Here is a 17,183-nt window from a genome sequence, read left to right as displayed (position 1 = left end):
TAAAATATGGCAGTAATTACCCCACCGATAAATGTCTCAGCTTCTACGTGTCTTTAAATGGTGCAAACGTGGTACAACAAAAACCTTTCCATCAGGAGAAATGTGCTGCAGCTTTAAAAATGCAAGTGCCAAAACACATGTAAAGGAAAACACCATCATCAAGGGCTCCGGTCCCAGCTGGTTAAATGCCTAAGGGAAGCACTTTGAAATGGCCTCGGTCTTAAAATGTGCTATAAATAAACTAACCTTGAACGTTTCATCCCTTTTTAGCGTCCCCTGGTTTCAGTTGTGTTTAGAGCTTCATGCAGCTTTTTGTCTATGCGGCACTTTTAGTTTATTTCTTCAAGTTGGTGAAGACGTTTTTCATTTGCATGTGTTGTTGTGTTGTGTTTTTATATTTGCACGGTTTTGAAATCTGTTTCCTCCAATGGGAACGTGTTGGGCTGTTGTAGCGTGTTTGCACCGGTCGGCTAGCGTCTTGTTCTTCAATAATCCAAAGTCTAATAAGAATCCTATTGGCTTTCTGTTGAGGGTGCTCTTGTGATGCTAACTTCCTGGTCGTCTCTTCATCACTCTATTCCTTTACAATTCAGCATCACAATTTGACAATTCGTGATGACACTTCAGATCATGGTTCATACAGTACTTTCCCCCAGAACTTTTGTATTACAGCAGAGATGGCAAAAGTACACATCCTTTCCTCAAGTAGAAGTACAGATACTCGTGTTTAGAAATACTCTGGTGAAAGTAGAAGTACTGACTAAACTTCTTTAAGTCAAAGTAAAGAGGCTTTGAAGTGTACTTCAGTAAAAAGTACCCATAACTAGCAGCTGCTTTAAAGAGTACCTGACCTCCCTTTATATTAATAGAACAATAATGTCATTGTTAGCTCATGAACGTTTCCATGCCGACCAACGGCAACATGACAACGTTTCCATTGGTCCCTCTTCTTTAGAGAAGACCAGGAAGTGATGGATACACGGATCGTGTTCAAATCAATAGGCACGCAACGACTCTAAAGAATAATGATCACGCACCAACACACATTCAGACTAAAGGAACCAGCTGTTTGGGAAATGAGAGAAGTAGAAAGTACAAGTATTTGTGTTCAACATGTAAGAAGTAGAAAGTACAGGCATTTGTGTTAAACATGAGAGAAGTAGAAAGTACAGGTATTTGGGTTTAATATGTAAGAAGTAGAAAGTACAGGTATTTGGGTTCAACATGTAAGAAGTAGAAAGTACAGGTATTTGTGTTCAACATGTAAGAAGTAGAAAGTACAGGTATTTGAGTTCAACATGTGAGAAGTAGAAAGTACAGGTATTTGAGTTCAACATGTGAGAAGTAGAAAGTACAGGTATTTGTGTTCAACATGTAAGAAGTAGAAAGTACAGGTATTTGGGTTCAACATGTGAGAAGTAGAAAGTACAGGTATTTGAGTTCAACATGTGAGAAGTAGAAAGTACAGGTATTTGTGTTCAACATGTGAGAAGTAGAAAGTTCAGGTATTTGAGTTCAACATGTGAGAAGTAGAAAGTACAGGTATTTGTGTTCAACATGTAAGAAGTAGAAAGTACAGGTATTTGTGTTCAACATGTGAGAAGTAGAAAGTACAGGTATTTGTGTTCAACATGTGAGAAGTAGAAAGTACAGGTATTTGAGTTCAACATGTAAGAAGTAGAAAGTACAGGTATTTGAGTTCAACATGTAAGAAGTAGAAAGTACAGGTATTTGTGTTCAACATGTAAGAAGTAGAAAGTACAGGTATTTGGGTTAAAATGTAATAAGGTAAATTAAAAAGTAGTCAGACAAATAAGTAGTGGAGTAAAGTACTGATCCCAGAAACATTTACTTAAGTACAGTAACAAAGTATTTGTACTCCGCTACTTCCCACCTCTGATTACATGTATTGAAACTGTGTACAGCACATGGGCTGAAGAGAAGCCTAGTTGTGGCTGAGGGAACAGTCACCCTGTCATGAAGCCGGCCGAGGTCAGCAGACTCCCCATGTGACGGCCCCCCCGCCCTGGATTAGCTGCTGTAAGCCTATTAGAGCGCTCTGGACTTCACTCAGTCCCTACAGGATGCTCACAGTGCTGCAGGAGCCGGCTGGAACTCAGGCGTCACAACAGGCCGGACGTCCAGCTGCTGAGTGCCCTTCAGCCAGAGTCACTCCGGATAATCAGGTGCATTCCTGCATTTAAATGTGGCATTATGGACATGAACACTATTATGGACATTTATAATACTGACTTTAAGTCTTACATGTCCACCATTGATGTACAATAAAGATATGAGAGTAGACTGGAGACTTTTTGATGCTGCTGCAAGGTTTATTCTACAGTATGTGCATGCTGCAAATATGGGTTTAATTTGTCCATCTTATGTTATGCATCCTATTCAGTATAGGATACATATTATTTTCTATTTAGTCATTTACATTTAAATCGTATTTTACAGATTATATTTCCTACAACAGGTGCCGTTATGGAAGCATTGCCACGTATGTTTTTTGGCGGTCTATTTAAAAAAGTAAAAACATAGAAAGAGACGGAGAACACAAGCTGTTTTGTTGTGCTTTAATTCAGACCGTGAACAGCATCGGATGAAACTGAAATGAAACAAAATAAACTAAATGTTTTTAAAGATACTCTGTTGCTCACATCTTGCCTCCCTGCCCCCCCGGCTGCAGGGAGCTGAAGCGCAGCAGCGGGACTTCCCTGAAGCCCCGGGCAGGAAGGGGTGGGGGGGGCAGCTCAGAGTCAGCATGATAGTGGTGGGTGCTGGTGGTGTTGTTGTTGGGGTCGGCGTGGCGCCGCAGCAGGAAGGCCCCCCTGTGGTGGCGGAGGTACAGCAGCCCGGCGGCCCCCAGCAGCAGCAGCAGCACCGAGCTCAGCAGGAAGAAGAGAACGTAGACGCCTCGAGACTCTGAGGACGAGCTGCAGCCTGAAGAGACAACAGGAAGTCAGGGGACCATCACATCCGGACAATAAGACAAAGGGCTGTGAACATCACATGCAGAGGCTCAGTCAGTCGGGACTGTGAGCTGTAGGGTCGCCGGTTCGAGTCCCCGAACAGACCTAAATATGGAGTGTGGACTGCTACTTGGAGAGGTCCCAGTTCACCTCCAGGGCCCTGCCGTGGTGCTCTTGAGCAAGGCACCGGACATTTTCTTTACTTCTTACATTAATACAAATACCTGTACTTTCTACTTCCTACATTTTTAAAACCGGCTGGTTACTTAGTCTCAATCTGCGTCTCATTACATTTATTAGAACACTTTTCGGAATGCTCAAAGCACTTCACATATGAGACATGCAGTGATTACAGCAAATTAGGGTGAAGTGTCTCGCCCAAGGACACAAAGTTAGGGTTAAGTTACTCGAGTAAAGAAGTCTAGTCAGTACTTCTACCAGAGTATTTTTAAACACGAGTATCTGTGTACTTTTGTACTTTCACTGTGTGATCATGTGTGACAATTAAAGAGGGTTTCATCCTCCAATTCTATCCATTCTAACATCACACACACACACACACACACAACACAGGGACCCACCACCAACTGTCCAACATGGGAGCGACACACAAAGACTGTCGTTCTTTAGTGTCGTTGTGTAGTCGTTGTGCGTCTCTTTAGGGTCAATGTGTGTCTGGTTTTGGTCATTTTGTATGTCTGTCTCAGCAGTTGTTCGGTGTTTCTTTCGTGCCATTGACGTTGTTGCATCTTTGTTGAGGTGTCATGAGTAATTGTAGTCAACGTGTGTATGTCTCCATTTCTCTCCATCGTCGTCGTTGTGGTCGTCTGGAGGGTATTGTGTGTCTGTGCTTGTTTTGCCCACACTGTCTTTGTGGTTACTTCCCTCTTATTCAGTCATTCAGACTCTATTGTTCTGATACCTCTGGAGTCCGTCAGTGTCTCTTTGTGGCGTCTCTTCCTTGTGGCTCAGATCCCTCCTTGCTTCTGAACACGTTAACTGTGTTCATCTTAATTAAGTGTGTGTGTGTGTGTGTGAGAGAGAGAGTCCAGCTCACCTGCAGCGTTCTGATTCACACACACCGTGCCGACCAACCCGAGGCGGGACTCGTCCTGGAAACCTGACCTGCAGCGACACGAGTACGATCCAAACCGGTTCTCACAGTCTGCGTTAAGGTCGCAGCGCACCAGCTGCGACACACACTCGTCCACGTCTGAAACACACACGTATTCATGTTGGCAGCCTTTACTGAGCGGTGTCACGTCCTGCTAAGGAGGTGCACGTCCATTCTTCTGTTAGTTACCCTCCACAGGTGGTTTTAGGATCCCGTCACAAATACCTTTACTCAAATCATTTTATAATTACACATCTGACACCCGCCGCCATAAACATCATCAGCGCGATAAATGTTTTCTTTCCTATTTAAAAAAACAATTATTTATCGTTTACAAACCGAACAATTAGCAGATTAGTCTATAAGGAAAAAATGGTAGTTCAAAAATGAAATTCTGCTTTCATGTTAATTGAAGGAAATAACACATACTAGTATTACAGTTATATATAACACATTAAAAAAAGTTCTACAAAAATAAACCCCCAAAAATTAACAGAATTGTATTCAGGCCTTAAACTAATTCACCAGAACTTCCAACATTATGTTTTGCTTGAAGTGAATATATTTGCCCATTATTTGTACGCAGTTTGAATCTTGATGCTTTGGATACAAAAACATCAGCCAAATGAAATGTAATTTAAGTCGCAGTTTAAAAATAAAGTGACTTCTCCACACTGAGTCAAACTGAAGCCCGGCTGTACCTGCGGTGGACACGGAGAGGATGACAGCCTTCCTGCGGTCTCCTCTGACGCCCACGTGTGTCGAGATGAGTCCCTGCAGGGTGGAGTGCAGCGTCCTGTGGACCTGCCGACCTCCAGGACCCTGATCCAGCTGCAGCCACACGATGAACAGCGCGCCAGCACTCAGCCTGCAGACAACCAGGAGCACCGCTGAGGTCAGAGCTCACAGGTCAACAAGTACATCAACATGTGTCCCCTCTTCTTCATGTCTCTTCTACATCAACATGTGTCCCCTCTTCTTCATGTCTCTTCTACATCAACATGTGTCCCCTCTTCTTCATGTCTCTTCTACATCAACATGTGTCCCCTCTTCTTCATGCCTCTTCTACATCAACATGTGTCCCCTCTTCCTCATGTCTCTTCTACATCAACATGTCCCCTCTTCTTCATGCCTCTTCTACATCAACATGTGTCCTCTCTTCTTCATGTCTCTTCTACATCAACATGTCCCCTCTTCTTCATGCCTCTTCTACATCAACATGTGTCCCCTCTTCTTCATGTCTCTTCTACATCAACATGCGTCCCCTCTTCTTCATGTCTCTTCTACATCAACATGCGTCCCCTCTTCTTCATGTCTCTTCTACATCAACATGTGTCCCCTCTTCCTCATGTCTCTTCTACATCAACATGTGTCCCCTCTTCTTCATGTCTCTTCTACATCAACATGCGTCCCCTCTTCCTCATGTCTCTTCTACATCAACATGTGTCCCCTCTTCTTCATGTCTCTTCTACATCACCATGTGTCCCCTCTTCTTCATCAACATGTGTCCCCTCTTCTTCATGTCTCTTCTACATCAACATGTGTCCCCTCTTCTCCATGTCTCTTCTACAACAACATGTGTCGCCTCTTCTTCATGTCTCTTCTACATCAACATGTGTCCCCTCTTCTTCATGCCTCTTCTACATCAACATGTGTCCCCTCTTCTTCATGTCTCTTCTACATCAACATGCGTCCCCTCTTCTTCATGTCTCTTCTACATCAACATGTGTCCCCTCTTCTTCATGTCTCTTCTACATCAACATGCGTCCCCTCTTCTCCATGTCTCTTCTACATCAACATGTGTCCCCTCTTCTCCATGTCTCTTCTACAACAACATGTGTCCCCTCTTCTTCATGTCTCTTCTACATCAACATGTGTCCCCTCTTCTCCATGTCTCTTCTACATCAACATGTGTCCCCTCTTCTCCATGTCTCTTCTACAACAACATGTGTCCCCTCTTCTTCATGTCTCTTCTACATCAACATGTGTCCCCTCTTCTTCATGCCTCTTCTACATCAACATGTGTCCCCTCTTCTTCATGTCTCTTCTACATCAACATGTGTCCCCTCTTCTTCATGTCTCTTCTACATCAACATGTGTCCCCTCTTCTTCATGTCTCTTCTACATCAACATGTGTCCCCTCTTCTTCATGTCTCTTCTACATCAACATGTGTCCCCTCTTCTTCATGTCTCTTCTACATCAACATGTGTCCCCTCTTCTTCATGTCTCTTCTACATCACCATGTGTCCCCTCTTCTTCATGTCTCTTCTACATCAACATGTCCCCTCTTCTTCATGCCTCTTCTACATCAACATGTGTCCCCTCTTCTTCATGTCTCTTCTACATCAACATGCGTCCCCTCTTCTTCATGTCTCTTCTACATCAACATGCGTCCCCTCTTCTTCATGTCTCTTCTACATCAACATGTGTCCCCTCTTCCTCATGTCTCTTCTACATCAACATGTGTCCCCTCTTCTTCATGTCTCTTCTACATCAACATGCGTCCCCTCTTCCTCATGTCTCTTCTACATCAACATGTGTCCCCTCTTCTTCATGTCTCTTCTACATCAACATGTGTCCCCTCTTCTTCATGTCTCTTCTACATCACCATGTGTCCCCTCTTCTTCATCAACATGTGTCCCCTCTTCTTCATGTCTCTTCTACATCAACATGTGTCCCCTCTTCTCCATGTCTCTTCTACAACAACATGTGTCGCCTCTTCTTCATGTCTCTTCTACATCAACATGTGTCCCCTCTTCTTCATGCCTCTTCTACATCAACATGTGTCCCCTCTTCTTCATGTCTCTTCTACATCAACATGCGTCCCCTCTTCTTCATGTCTCTTCTACATCAACATGTGTCCCCTCTTCTTCATGTCTCTTCTACAACAACATGTGTCCCCTCTTCTTCATGTCTCTTCTACATCACCATGTGTCCCCTCTTCTTCATGTCTCTTCTACATCACCATGTGTCCCCTCTTCTTCATGTCTCTTCTACATCAACATGTGTCCCCTCTTCCTCGTGTCTCTTCTACATCAACATGTGTCCCCTCTGTGTAAAGAGACTCTGAAAGTCTCAGGAACAAAGATTCTCTCTCTTTTTGATCCATTTCTATAAAAACCTGTCTGAAAATGAGCTGATCAGATTTTGGCTACTTTATGATGTCATAACGATGTGTTGTCTTGTGTAGCCATTAGCCAATCAGCAACCAAGGTACCCCCCCCCCCACCCCTTATTGACTCCTAGATATGACGAACAGGACCAACCCTGGCGTCGGTTTATCTCCTTTAAGGACACAGGCTGCTTGAGCCATAATGTTATTGTTCCCATTCTGTGACCGGTCAACACTAGGTCACAGATGGTCTTTGTTGTGGGACGCTTCCTTCTTTGTTGTTTGTGGACTCCAAGGTGTGACATCTCCGAGGCCATAAGTGACGGACGCAAGTGACTCGGTGTGCCCAACTGGTTAAGCTATCTTATCAAAACATGTTGATGACTCTGTGAAACCAGTTCAATGAGCTGACGAGAGAGAGAGGCGCTCCAGAGTTGACGTGGCAACCACCCGTGCAGTCTCACCATGACTTGTGATGTGAATCCTCCGGCCGTAACTCCAAATAAACCTCCAGTGTTTGACATCGTTGAAATCAAAGCTCCTGCTCTACCGTGTCTCCTTCCTGAGTCGGTGACACAGAAGTTTCCCTAACACTTATCACCTGAATCTCCTCCTAGAGCACCATTGAGTTCTTTGTAACCAAATGTCTCTCAGAGGGGCGTGGGGAGGGGCTCCTTGTTTCATCTAAAGTAACAGACAGAGAATCAGCACTTTGGAAACAGGGCTGAAACAGAGGGGATTATGGGTAATGCTGCAATAATCTGTTTGGTGTTTCAGCCAATCAGAGACAGGCTCTGTATATATCTGAGACCTGTGATATATTGATGAAGAACAGTAAGGGGACCTTTAAGAGTAATTTCACAAAATCATGTTTCCTTGATTGATCACTTTTTGAACCTCTCTTCATGTCTGAGAGGATCTAAGATGCAAGTGAAGGTAACAAGGTGGCCAAATGCTTGTTTACTTCAACAATACAAGGTATATGAAAAGACTGAAAAATGAATATTCAAAGCTGAAAACAGGTATGTTTCCTGAGCTCATGTTGGAAAGAATAACCAAAACATTCATGCTTTAAAAAAAAAAAAAGGCGGAAAGGGAGCCTTGCTTCACAAAAACATGTTTCCTTGCTTTCTCTTTCCTTGCATCTCTCATGACGTCTTTAGTAAGAGGAGAAGTAAACTAAACGAGGCAAAGTCACCTGACTTTCATTTGCTTCTCGTCGGCCTCCACAGGTTAAACATGTGTCCCCTCTCTCCGTTTAAGTATCATAAACACAAAGCTGCAGATTGTACTGTGAGTGTTGTTCACCAACCTTTTCATTCTTTCAGACGACATGGACAGCGGCGTATGCAGAGTCTCCAGCTGCTTACCGATCTACAGGAACACAACAACTTCAGGTATTAATGCACCCGCTTCTTTTTAATAACAAACGCTACATGCATGGTAAATAAAGCAACCTTAAAGGGGCCCTATTGTGCTGATGTTCAGGTGTATATCAGTATGTAGTGTCTCTACTTTAAAGAGTCCTCTCCTGCTGATGTTCAGGTTAATATCAGTACGTAGCGTCTCTAATTTAAAGAGTCCTCTCCTGCTGATGTTCAGGTGTATTTCAGTATGTAGTGTCTCTACTTTAAAGAGTCCTCTCCTGCTGATGTTCAGGTGTATATCAGTATGTAGTGTCTCTACTTTAAAGAGTCCTCTCCTGCTGATGTCCAGGTGTATATCAGTGTGTAGTGTCTCTACTTTAAAGAGTCCTCTCCTGCTGATGTTCAGGTGTATATCAGTATGTAGTGTCTCTACTTTAAAGAGTCCTCTCCTGCTGATGTTCAGGTGTATATCAGTATGTAGTGTCTCTACTTTAAAGAGTCCTCTCCTGCTGATGTTCAGGTGTATATCAGTAGTTAGTGTCTCTACTTTAAAGAGTCCTCTCCTGCTGATGTTCAGGTGTATATCAGTATGTAGCGTCTCTACTTTAAAGAGTCCTCTCCTGCTGATGTCCAGGTGTATATCAGTATGTAGCTTCTCTACTTTAAAGAGTCCTCCTGCTGATGTTCAGGTGTATATCAGTATGTAGTGTCTCTACTTTAAAGAGTCCTCTCCTGCTGATGTTCAGGTGTATATCAGTGTGTAGTGTCTCTACTTTAAAGAGTCCTCTCCTGCTGATGTTCAGGTGTATATCAGTATGTAGTGTCTCTACTTTAAAGAGTCCTCTCCTGCTGATGTTCAGGTGTATATCAGTATGTAGTGTCTCTACTTTAAAGAGTCCTCTCCTGCTGATGTTCAGGTGTATATCAGTATGTAGTATCTCTACTTTAAAGAGTCCTCTCCTGCTGATGTTCAGGTGTATATCAGTATGTAGTGTCTCTACTTTAAAGAGTCCTCTCCTGCTGATGTTCAGGTGTATATCAGTATGTAGTGTCTCTACTTTAAAGAGTCCTCTCCTGCTGATGTGCAGGTGTATATCAGTATGCATATTATGACCTCTTTGTGTTGCTTTGTTGTCACCAACTCACCAACGCCTCCACAGAGAGCAGCAGGGACATGGCCAGGTTGTCCCAGCTCTCCTCCACATCTGGATGGAAGTTAACTTCCACAGCCACTTCAAACAGGTAATCTGTCAACGCCCCAAAACACAGCGTCAGCCTCCTGCATGTGATGTTTGTATCCTGTGAAATATTAACAGAAAACAAACACATTTTGAAGATGTGCATTATGTGTCCAACACTCACCGCCAGGAAGATGTGAAATGCCAGAGTGATTTCTGATGCGGGCTGCGAGAGAGACACAAACAGCATTATGCTTCAACATGTGACTTTTCAAATCATTACTAAACATGTAACTTTGTTTATATGGTCTAGAACAGCGGTTCTCAAATGGGGGTATGCGGACCCCTATGGGTACGTTGGGGTACTGCAGGGGGTACATGAGATTTATTTTATGTTAATGAAATTTTTTTTTTTTAGGAAAAGTAAGGAAGTTTGAGCCGTGTGGGGTTTATATTAATAGACTAGAGTTTCACATATTTTAAAACTCGAAGTGTAATAACTGCAGTTTGCCTCCCTGTCAGAATGACAAAGATCCTCAGTGAAGCCCATGTTTCTCACTACATTGTAAGTACAACTTAAAGATCAGTTCAATGCAACTAATGTCGTCTCAGTGTTATTGCATGATATTAAAATTGTTTGGCCATGAATTTAGTGATGGATTGTAAACATTTGAAATGTAGCATTTAAGTGTTCCTCAGTTACAAGGTTGTTGTTTTAATAAATCAGACACTGATGGTGCAGCGCTGCGCCTCTTTAAATAGGCATTTTCCCCCTAACAAATAGTTTTTGCGCTGATCAGGGGGTACGTGGCTGAATCTTTTTTTCAGAGGGGGTACATTATTGAGAATCACTGGTCTAGAACATTGGTTCTCAGGCAATGGCCTTAAAACAGACATGTCTAAATTATATAACTAGCTGTATAACATTGTGATGCATATAAAACACATCGGTGGTTCAGGTATGTAGTTTCAAATGTTTCCATGTTAAATATTTAGGTGACTGATCATGCATTATTCTCATTAAGGCCATCTAATCCAACCCTAACTACTAAATGGACTCACGGTGCGCTCTCTGGTCTGACAGCGGCTCCACCATGTTGGGGTGAGGATGAGTCTCCTCTGGTTCTGCTTCCTCTGAGGAGACAGGAAGTTGATCCGAGGCCTCGATTACCTCCTTCCTGCTCTTATGGTCTGCAGACTTCTCCTTCTCCGCAGCAGTAGCTTCCTCTGGATGTGTCGAAGCTTCCTCCACAGCAGCTGTCGAGATGACTTCAGAGGGTTTGAGCTGCTGGTTCTGACCCTCCTCCTCCTGGTGCTGACCCTCCTGCTGCTGGTTCTGACCCTCCTGCTCCTGGTGCTGTGGAGGGACGGCTGAATCTGAGGCGTCTGAAGGGGTTTGAGAGGCTTCTCTGCCCCATCTAGACGTTACCTGAGTGGATGATTCCACTGTGGGAGCGGCTTTTAGCTGGCTGTAGCTCTCCAACGATGGACGGTGATTTTCATCCACCTGAAGGAAAGACAGGTTAATCATTTGTATCTGTGGGTTGATTTGGTGAGATAGTGTCGATAGATAAGAACATGTCTAAGCCTATTTTCTGCAATATTACAAATCCCGTCACCCCTGCACCGCTCTAATAGTGTGGATACAACCAATTTGGTAGAGCCAGGCATTACAGTTGAAGGTTTGCTTCCCACCTCAGTGTCCGCCGCACCCTCCTCATCCTCGGACATCCTCTCTGAAGGCTGATTGTTATAGTCATACATGAGATCAGGATTTGGATCTAGACGTTTATTTAACTCCAAGTGTCCAGAAGGAAGAGATTGTGACTCCGTGTTTGTTTCTGGTAGTCCCTCCTGAGGGTTGTAAACCACGGGGGGTCCGAAGGCCTGTGGGAGAAATCATCAAAATACTGTGGCGGAACTTTAAGGGACATCATTTACTGGAGCAGTGTTGTTTTTACATACTAAACACACGGTCTCCAACTCTCACTCATATACGCTGCATTACTACTACTACTACTACGTGTTTAGTGACCAGCAAACATCAGAAGAATTGTATAATAAAATATCATAAGAGACGCGCCACGGCTACGTCATCAGAGGACTACAGAAGAAGACCCGCCTCCGTCGACGTCAGCCAATGGAAGAAGACTAAATACGATGTTAGAGAGAGAAACGACTGCAGACAGCCAACTGCTTGAAGTGGAACCAGTGCATTGGATTTAGGAACCGCAGCTGAGTTCCCTTGGAAACCTACTATATACTACTACCCTAATATATACTGTTCAACTGTTCGAGAAGCTTCCTGGTCTTCTTTAGACTAACTCTTGGTCTTCAAACAAACAAAACATGACACCTGGTATCGTCCGTAGAAGCCCCTGTAGGGTGGGGTGGGCCAACCCCCGATCAGCAGCACCACGTACAGAGTGTTGGAGGACGACGTGTATTTGGCCTCTTTCCAGCACTTCTGCAGGACGTTGGTGCCCCCAAAGTTCCCCGAGGGCTCGTCCACGTGCACCTGGTCGTCTTTGAGGTGGCAGGCGTCGTCGGGGGTCAGGTCCTCCATGTACAGGTCGATCCTCCAGGCGGGGGCCACCTGGATGGTCCAGTTGCACCACAGGGGGGGGTTGGAGCACATGTAGTCCGGGGAGTAGAAGTCCCCTGAGTCGCCCTTCAGCAGCTGGTGGCAGCTCCGCAGGGCGAAGAAGGCGCCGCCGTCTCCTCCACGACTTTCTGAGGGGAAACAGAACAACTGTGGCTTTAAAAAGGTCTTCTGTTATTATACTGTTTCTCATCAATATATTATAGCTCTCAGATATATACAAAATACCAAACTGATCATTGCAGCATTACCCATAATCCCCTCTGTTTCAGCCCTGTTTCCAAAGTGCTGATTCTCTTTCTGTTACTTTAGATGAAGATAAGGAGCCCCTCCCCACGCCCCTCTGAGAGACATTTGGTTACAAAGAACTCAATGGGGCTCGAGGTGTAGAAGAGACATGAAGAAGAGGGGACACATGTTGATGTAGAAGAGACATGAAGAAGAGGGGACACGTGTTGATGTAGAAGAGACATGGAGAAGAGGGGACACATGTTGATGTGGAAGAGACGTGGAGAAGAGGGGACACATGTTGATGTGGAAGAGACGTGGAGAAGAGGGGACACATGTTGATGTGGAAGAGACGTGGAGAAGAGGGGACACATGATGTGGAAGAGACGTGGAGAAGAGGGGACACATGTTGATGTAGAAGAGACATGAAGAAGAGGGGACACATGTTGATGTAGAAGAGACATGAAGAAGAGGGGACACGTGTTGATGTAGAAGAGACATGAAGAAGAGGGGACACATGTTGATGTAGAAGAGACATGGAGAAGAGGGGACACATGTTGATGTAGAAGAGAAATGAAGAAGAGGGGACACATGTTGATGTAGAAGAGACATGAAGAAGAGGGGACACAGGTTGATGTAGAAGAGACATGAAGAAGAGGGGACACATGTTGATGTAGAAGAGACATGAAGAAGAGGGGACACATGTTGATGTAGAAGAGACATGAAGAAGAGGGGACACATGTTGAGGTAGAAGAGACATGAAGAAGAGGGGACACATGTTGATGTAGAAGAGACATGAAGAAGAGGGGACACATGTTGAGGTAGAAGAGACATGAAGAAGAGGGGACACATGTTGATGTAGAAGAGACATGAAGAAGAGGGGACACATGTTGATGTAGAAGAGACATGAAGAAGAGGGGACACATGTTGAGGTAGAAGAGACATGAAGAAGAGGGGACACATGTTGATGTAGAAGAGACATGAAGAAGAGGGGACACATGGTGATGTAGAAGAGACGTGAAGAAGAGGGGACACATGTTGATGTAGAAGAGACATGAAGAAGAGGGGACACATGTTGATGTAGAAGAGACATGAAGAAGAGGGGACACATGTTGATGTAGAAGAGACATGGAGAAGAGGGGACACATGTTGATGTAGAAGAGACATGAAGAAGAGGGGACACATGTTGATGTAGAAGAGACATGGAGAAGAGGGGACACATGTTGATGTAGAAGAGACGTGAAGAAGAGGGGACACATGTTGATGTAGAAGAGACATGGAGAAGAGGGGACACATGTTGACGTAGAAGAGACATGAAGAAGAGGGGACACATGTTGATGTAGAAGAGACGTGAAGAAGAGGGGGACCATGTTGATGTAGAAGAGACGTGAAGAAGAGGGGACACATGTTGATGTAGAAGAGACGTGAAGAAGAGGGGACACATGTTGATGTAGAAGAGACATGAAGAAGAGGGGACACATGTTGATGTAGAAGAGACGTGAAGAAGAGGGGACACATGTTGATGTAGAAGAGACATGGAGAAGAGGGGACACATGTTGATGTAGAAGAGACATGAAGAAGAGGGGACACATGTTGATGTAGAAGAGACGTGAAGAAGAGGGGACACATGTTGATGTAGAAGAGACATGGAGAAGAGGGGACACATGTTGATGTAGAAGAGACGTGAAGAAGAGGGGACACATGTTGATGTAGAAGAGACGTGAAGAAGAGGGGACACATGTTGATGTAGAAGAGACAGGAAGAAGAGGGGACACATGTTGATGTAGAAGAGACGTGAAGAAGAGGGGACACATGTTGATGTAGAAGAGACATGAAGAAGAGGGGACACATGTTGATGTAGAAGAGACGTGAAGAAGAGGGGACACATGCTGATGTAGAAGAGACATGAGGAAGAGGGGACACATGTTGATGTAGAAGAGACGTGAAGAAGAGGGGACACATGCTGATGTAGAAGAGACATGGAGAAGAGGATTTTGTAGGTGACCTTTAACACACGGTTTGTTATCAGTTCACTCAACACTAGCAATAATGATAATAATAATACATTTGATTTTTAAAGCACCGTTCGTGACTAAAAGTCTTCCCAAAGTGCAGTGGGTCTTCTCTTTCTTGTAGTCGTGTTTGTGAAGTCATTGTTGAGCTAATTACTATCTATTAATCAGGGTTCGCAGGGTAACTTAAAAAATGTATTTGAGTATAACAATATACAAGTAATGTTACCTGAATACTTTGCATTACTTTGGATTAACTCAATATCAAGTGCAATTCCAATAAACACAAGCAAATACATATACATAGCATGATTTGTACTTTAGTGTATGTGACCAGAAAAATGGGACCTAAGAAAATAAGATCTAAAACGTGTAAATGCTAGGCTGCCTATCGAACACTTTAAAAATGCTGTTTGCATTAATAAAAAAGAAAACGCCATCTTTTAGTTAAAGCTGCCATTTTCTTATATTTCCAACATGGTTTTCAGATTATTTTAAATCAACACATATAGAAAGACATGGCAATATAGATTTGATTTGAAGATTTGTGGCTAACATGGAAGGACATTCTGAAATGTAGATAATCGGAAAAAAAAGTGTATCTCTGTGTTCACAGATTATTTCACCTGCTGATTTTCAAATGCACAGACAAGTACAAAAACATGACAAATACCTTTTGCTCGAGTGTCACCTGGAGGCGTGGTGGCTTCTTCTCTCACCACCTGAACACAAGAAAGCAAAAACAAACAATGAATTAAACTATTTTAAAGTATGAACACAAAACAACGTCTCGTGTTAATCCTACCTGCGAGTCACACTGCTTCCAACATACTCCAAATATCAGCAGAAATATGAGCAGCAGTCTTTTAAAGCTAACACTGTTCTTTTCAGGCATTTTATGACTCTGTCTGTTAAACTTGTCTTAGTGCTTCACAGTTTTAGTTCAACTGCAGTTTGCCTTCCTGTGCGAGCAGCTGAAATGCATCGGGAAGCTGATTGCTTGCCTGCATGTGAACAGCTGGTCCGTCCACCAGAGGTCCCCGTTGGGTTCACATCTCGATCCTCATGGAATGGTTCAAATTCACTTTTATCCAGCAGGGACAAATGCATATTTGTTAAGACTTAAAATAACATAAATGTTGTAGCTGTGTTTGTATTGTATTGTATTTGTATTGTATTGTGTGTGATTTCCCCGTCCTCCTGTGTGTGCGTGTGCGTGTGCGTGTGTGTGTGTGTGTGTGTGTGTGTGTGTGTGTGTGTGTGTGTGTGTGTGTGTGTGTGTGTGTGTGTGTGTGTGTGTGTGTGTGTGTGTGTGTGAGCAAGCCGGTGGTGCCCGTTAGCTGATTAGCTACCTTCGACAGGCTGATGGTCCACCTGGGAGACGGGAGGATATTAAGCGGCAGCCGTGCAGTCACTCGGCCGCTCTCTCTGACTCAGCTTCTCCTGCTCCCAACTGTTGCGTATTTGTATCTGTCCTTTTGTACTTCTGTCCTTGTGTATCTTTTGTAAACCTTGGAAGGATAGACATAACTTTAACCTGTCCTTGTTGGACATGCCGTAAGTGTATGAAAGTGTGAAACCCTTTTTCTTTTGGTTGGTTCTCGTTTTCTCCTGTTTTCACGTCAGTGTAGGAAAGAGTCCTGTTTGTTTATTTTCTTATTTGTTAGGCAAGATTTTTGTGTTCAGATATTTGTTTGTTTTGTGGGTTGTTGCACTTATTTGTTAAAAAGAAAACGTTGGTAATTACATTTACCAAACGGCATTCACTGTCTCATTGTCCATGTCCTTGGGAGTGGGAAAAGAGGAGAGAGTGCACATGTTATGTTGCGCTAGGTAGATCTGGGCGTAACACCATACATAAGTAAACAATAAGCAAACTAGATTGTCCAGAATGTGTTTTAGTGCTACGGACAATCTAGCACTAAAGTACATTCTCAAAATATTGAAGTGACTGTTATTTTGTATATATTGATTGTTGTGATCTTTTTGTAGGTTTTAATGTGTGCATATGTAAACATGTGTCTTTGACTGTATATATATATGTATATATATATATATTTGCACACATGTTTTTATATTTTTATATACATTGGTTTTTATATTCGGGATTGTGGGAAACGGTATTTCGATCTCTTTACACACAAACTGGAAGATTGACAATAAAGTTGACTTTGAAAGTAGTCAGTAAAGTATAAATAAGATTGTTAAAATATATATAAAATAGGCTTTATGTTAAACTTCTGTCGACACCACTGTCTAGTAAGATAATATTAATATTAACAATAACAATAAATGAATACCCTTTTTCATAATAACAACGATAAGAATAATACAAATATTCTCATTAAAGAAAATGCAAACTAAAGCTATACAAAAATAATATCTTACTTATTACTTTTGGGTTATTGTCAACAAAATAATACAAATATTGAAAACAATCTATTCAATATGTATCCATAGGGAGGCGTGCGGCCCAGTGGACTAGTGCGTTGGTGTTTGGAACAGGTTCAAACCCCACTGAAGTCAGCATGTCGTTGTGTCCCTGAGACACTTCACCCCAAAGTGCTCCTGTGGGGATTGTCCACAGTATTGAG

The 17,183-nt window shown here is 43.2% G+C and overlaps 1 protein-coding gene across 2 annotated transcripts; it reads right to left on the bottom strand.

The window, feature by feature from the left end:
* Positions 1 to 2,564: 2,564 nt before the first annotated feature.
* Positions 2,565 to 16,135, bottom strand: LOC117442338 (uncharacterized). Of its 2 annotated transcripts, XM_034078334.1 has the most exons (13): positions 15,942 to 16,135; positions 15,395 to 15,673; positions 15,263 to 15,311; positions 12,104 to 12,480; positions 11,443 to 11,634; positions 11,177 to 11,254; positions 10,810 to 11,104; positions 9,932 to 9,973; positions 9,716 to 9,816; positions 8,515 to 8,576; positions 4,791 to 4,957; positions 4,033 to 4,188; positions 2,565 to 2,946 (listed from the first exon to the last, which is right to left on the bottom strand). In XM_034078334.1, the coding sequence occupies exons 2-13, from the start codon at positions 15,482 to 15,484 to the stop codon at positions 2,660 to 2,662; spliced, it is 1,896 nt and encodes a 631-aa protein (XP_033934225.1). In that variant the 5' UTR covers positions 15,485 to 15,673; positions 15,942 to 16,135; the 3' UTR covers positions 2,565 to 2,659. The 2 variants fall into 2 exon arrangements, with proteins under 2 accessions (XP_033934225.1, XP_033934224.1); XM_034078333.1 differs by having other exon boundaries at positions 10,810 to 11,254.
* Between the last annotated feature and the right edge of the window lie 1,048 nt (positions 16,136 to 17,183).

Source organism: Pseudochaenichthys georgianus, unplaced genomic scaffold (assembly GCF_902827115.2).
Source record: "Pseudochaenichthys georgianus unplaced genomic scaffold, fPseGeo1.2 scaffold_412_arrow_ctg1, whole genome shotgun sequence".
Taxonomy (NCBI): Eukaryota; Metazoa; Chordata; class Actinopteri; order Perciformes; family Channichthyidae; genus Pseudochaenichthys; species Pseudochaenichthys georgianus.
The sequence above is the reverse complement of the archived record's forward strand: the minus strand, read 5'-3'. Positions and strand labels throughout refer to the sequence as shown.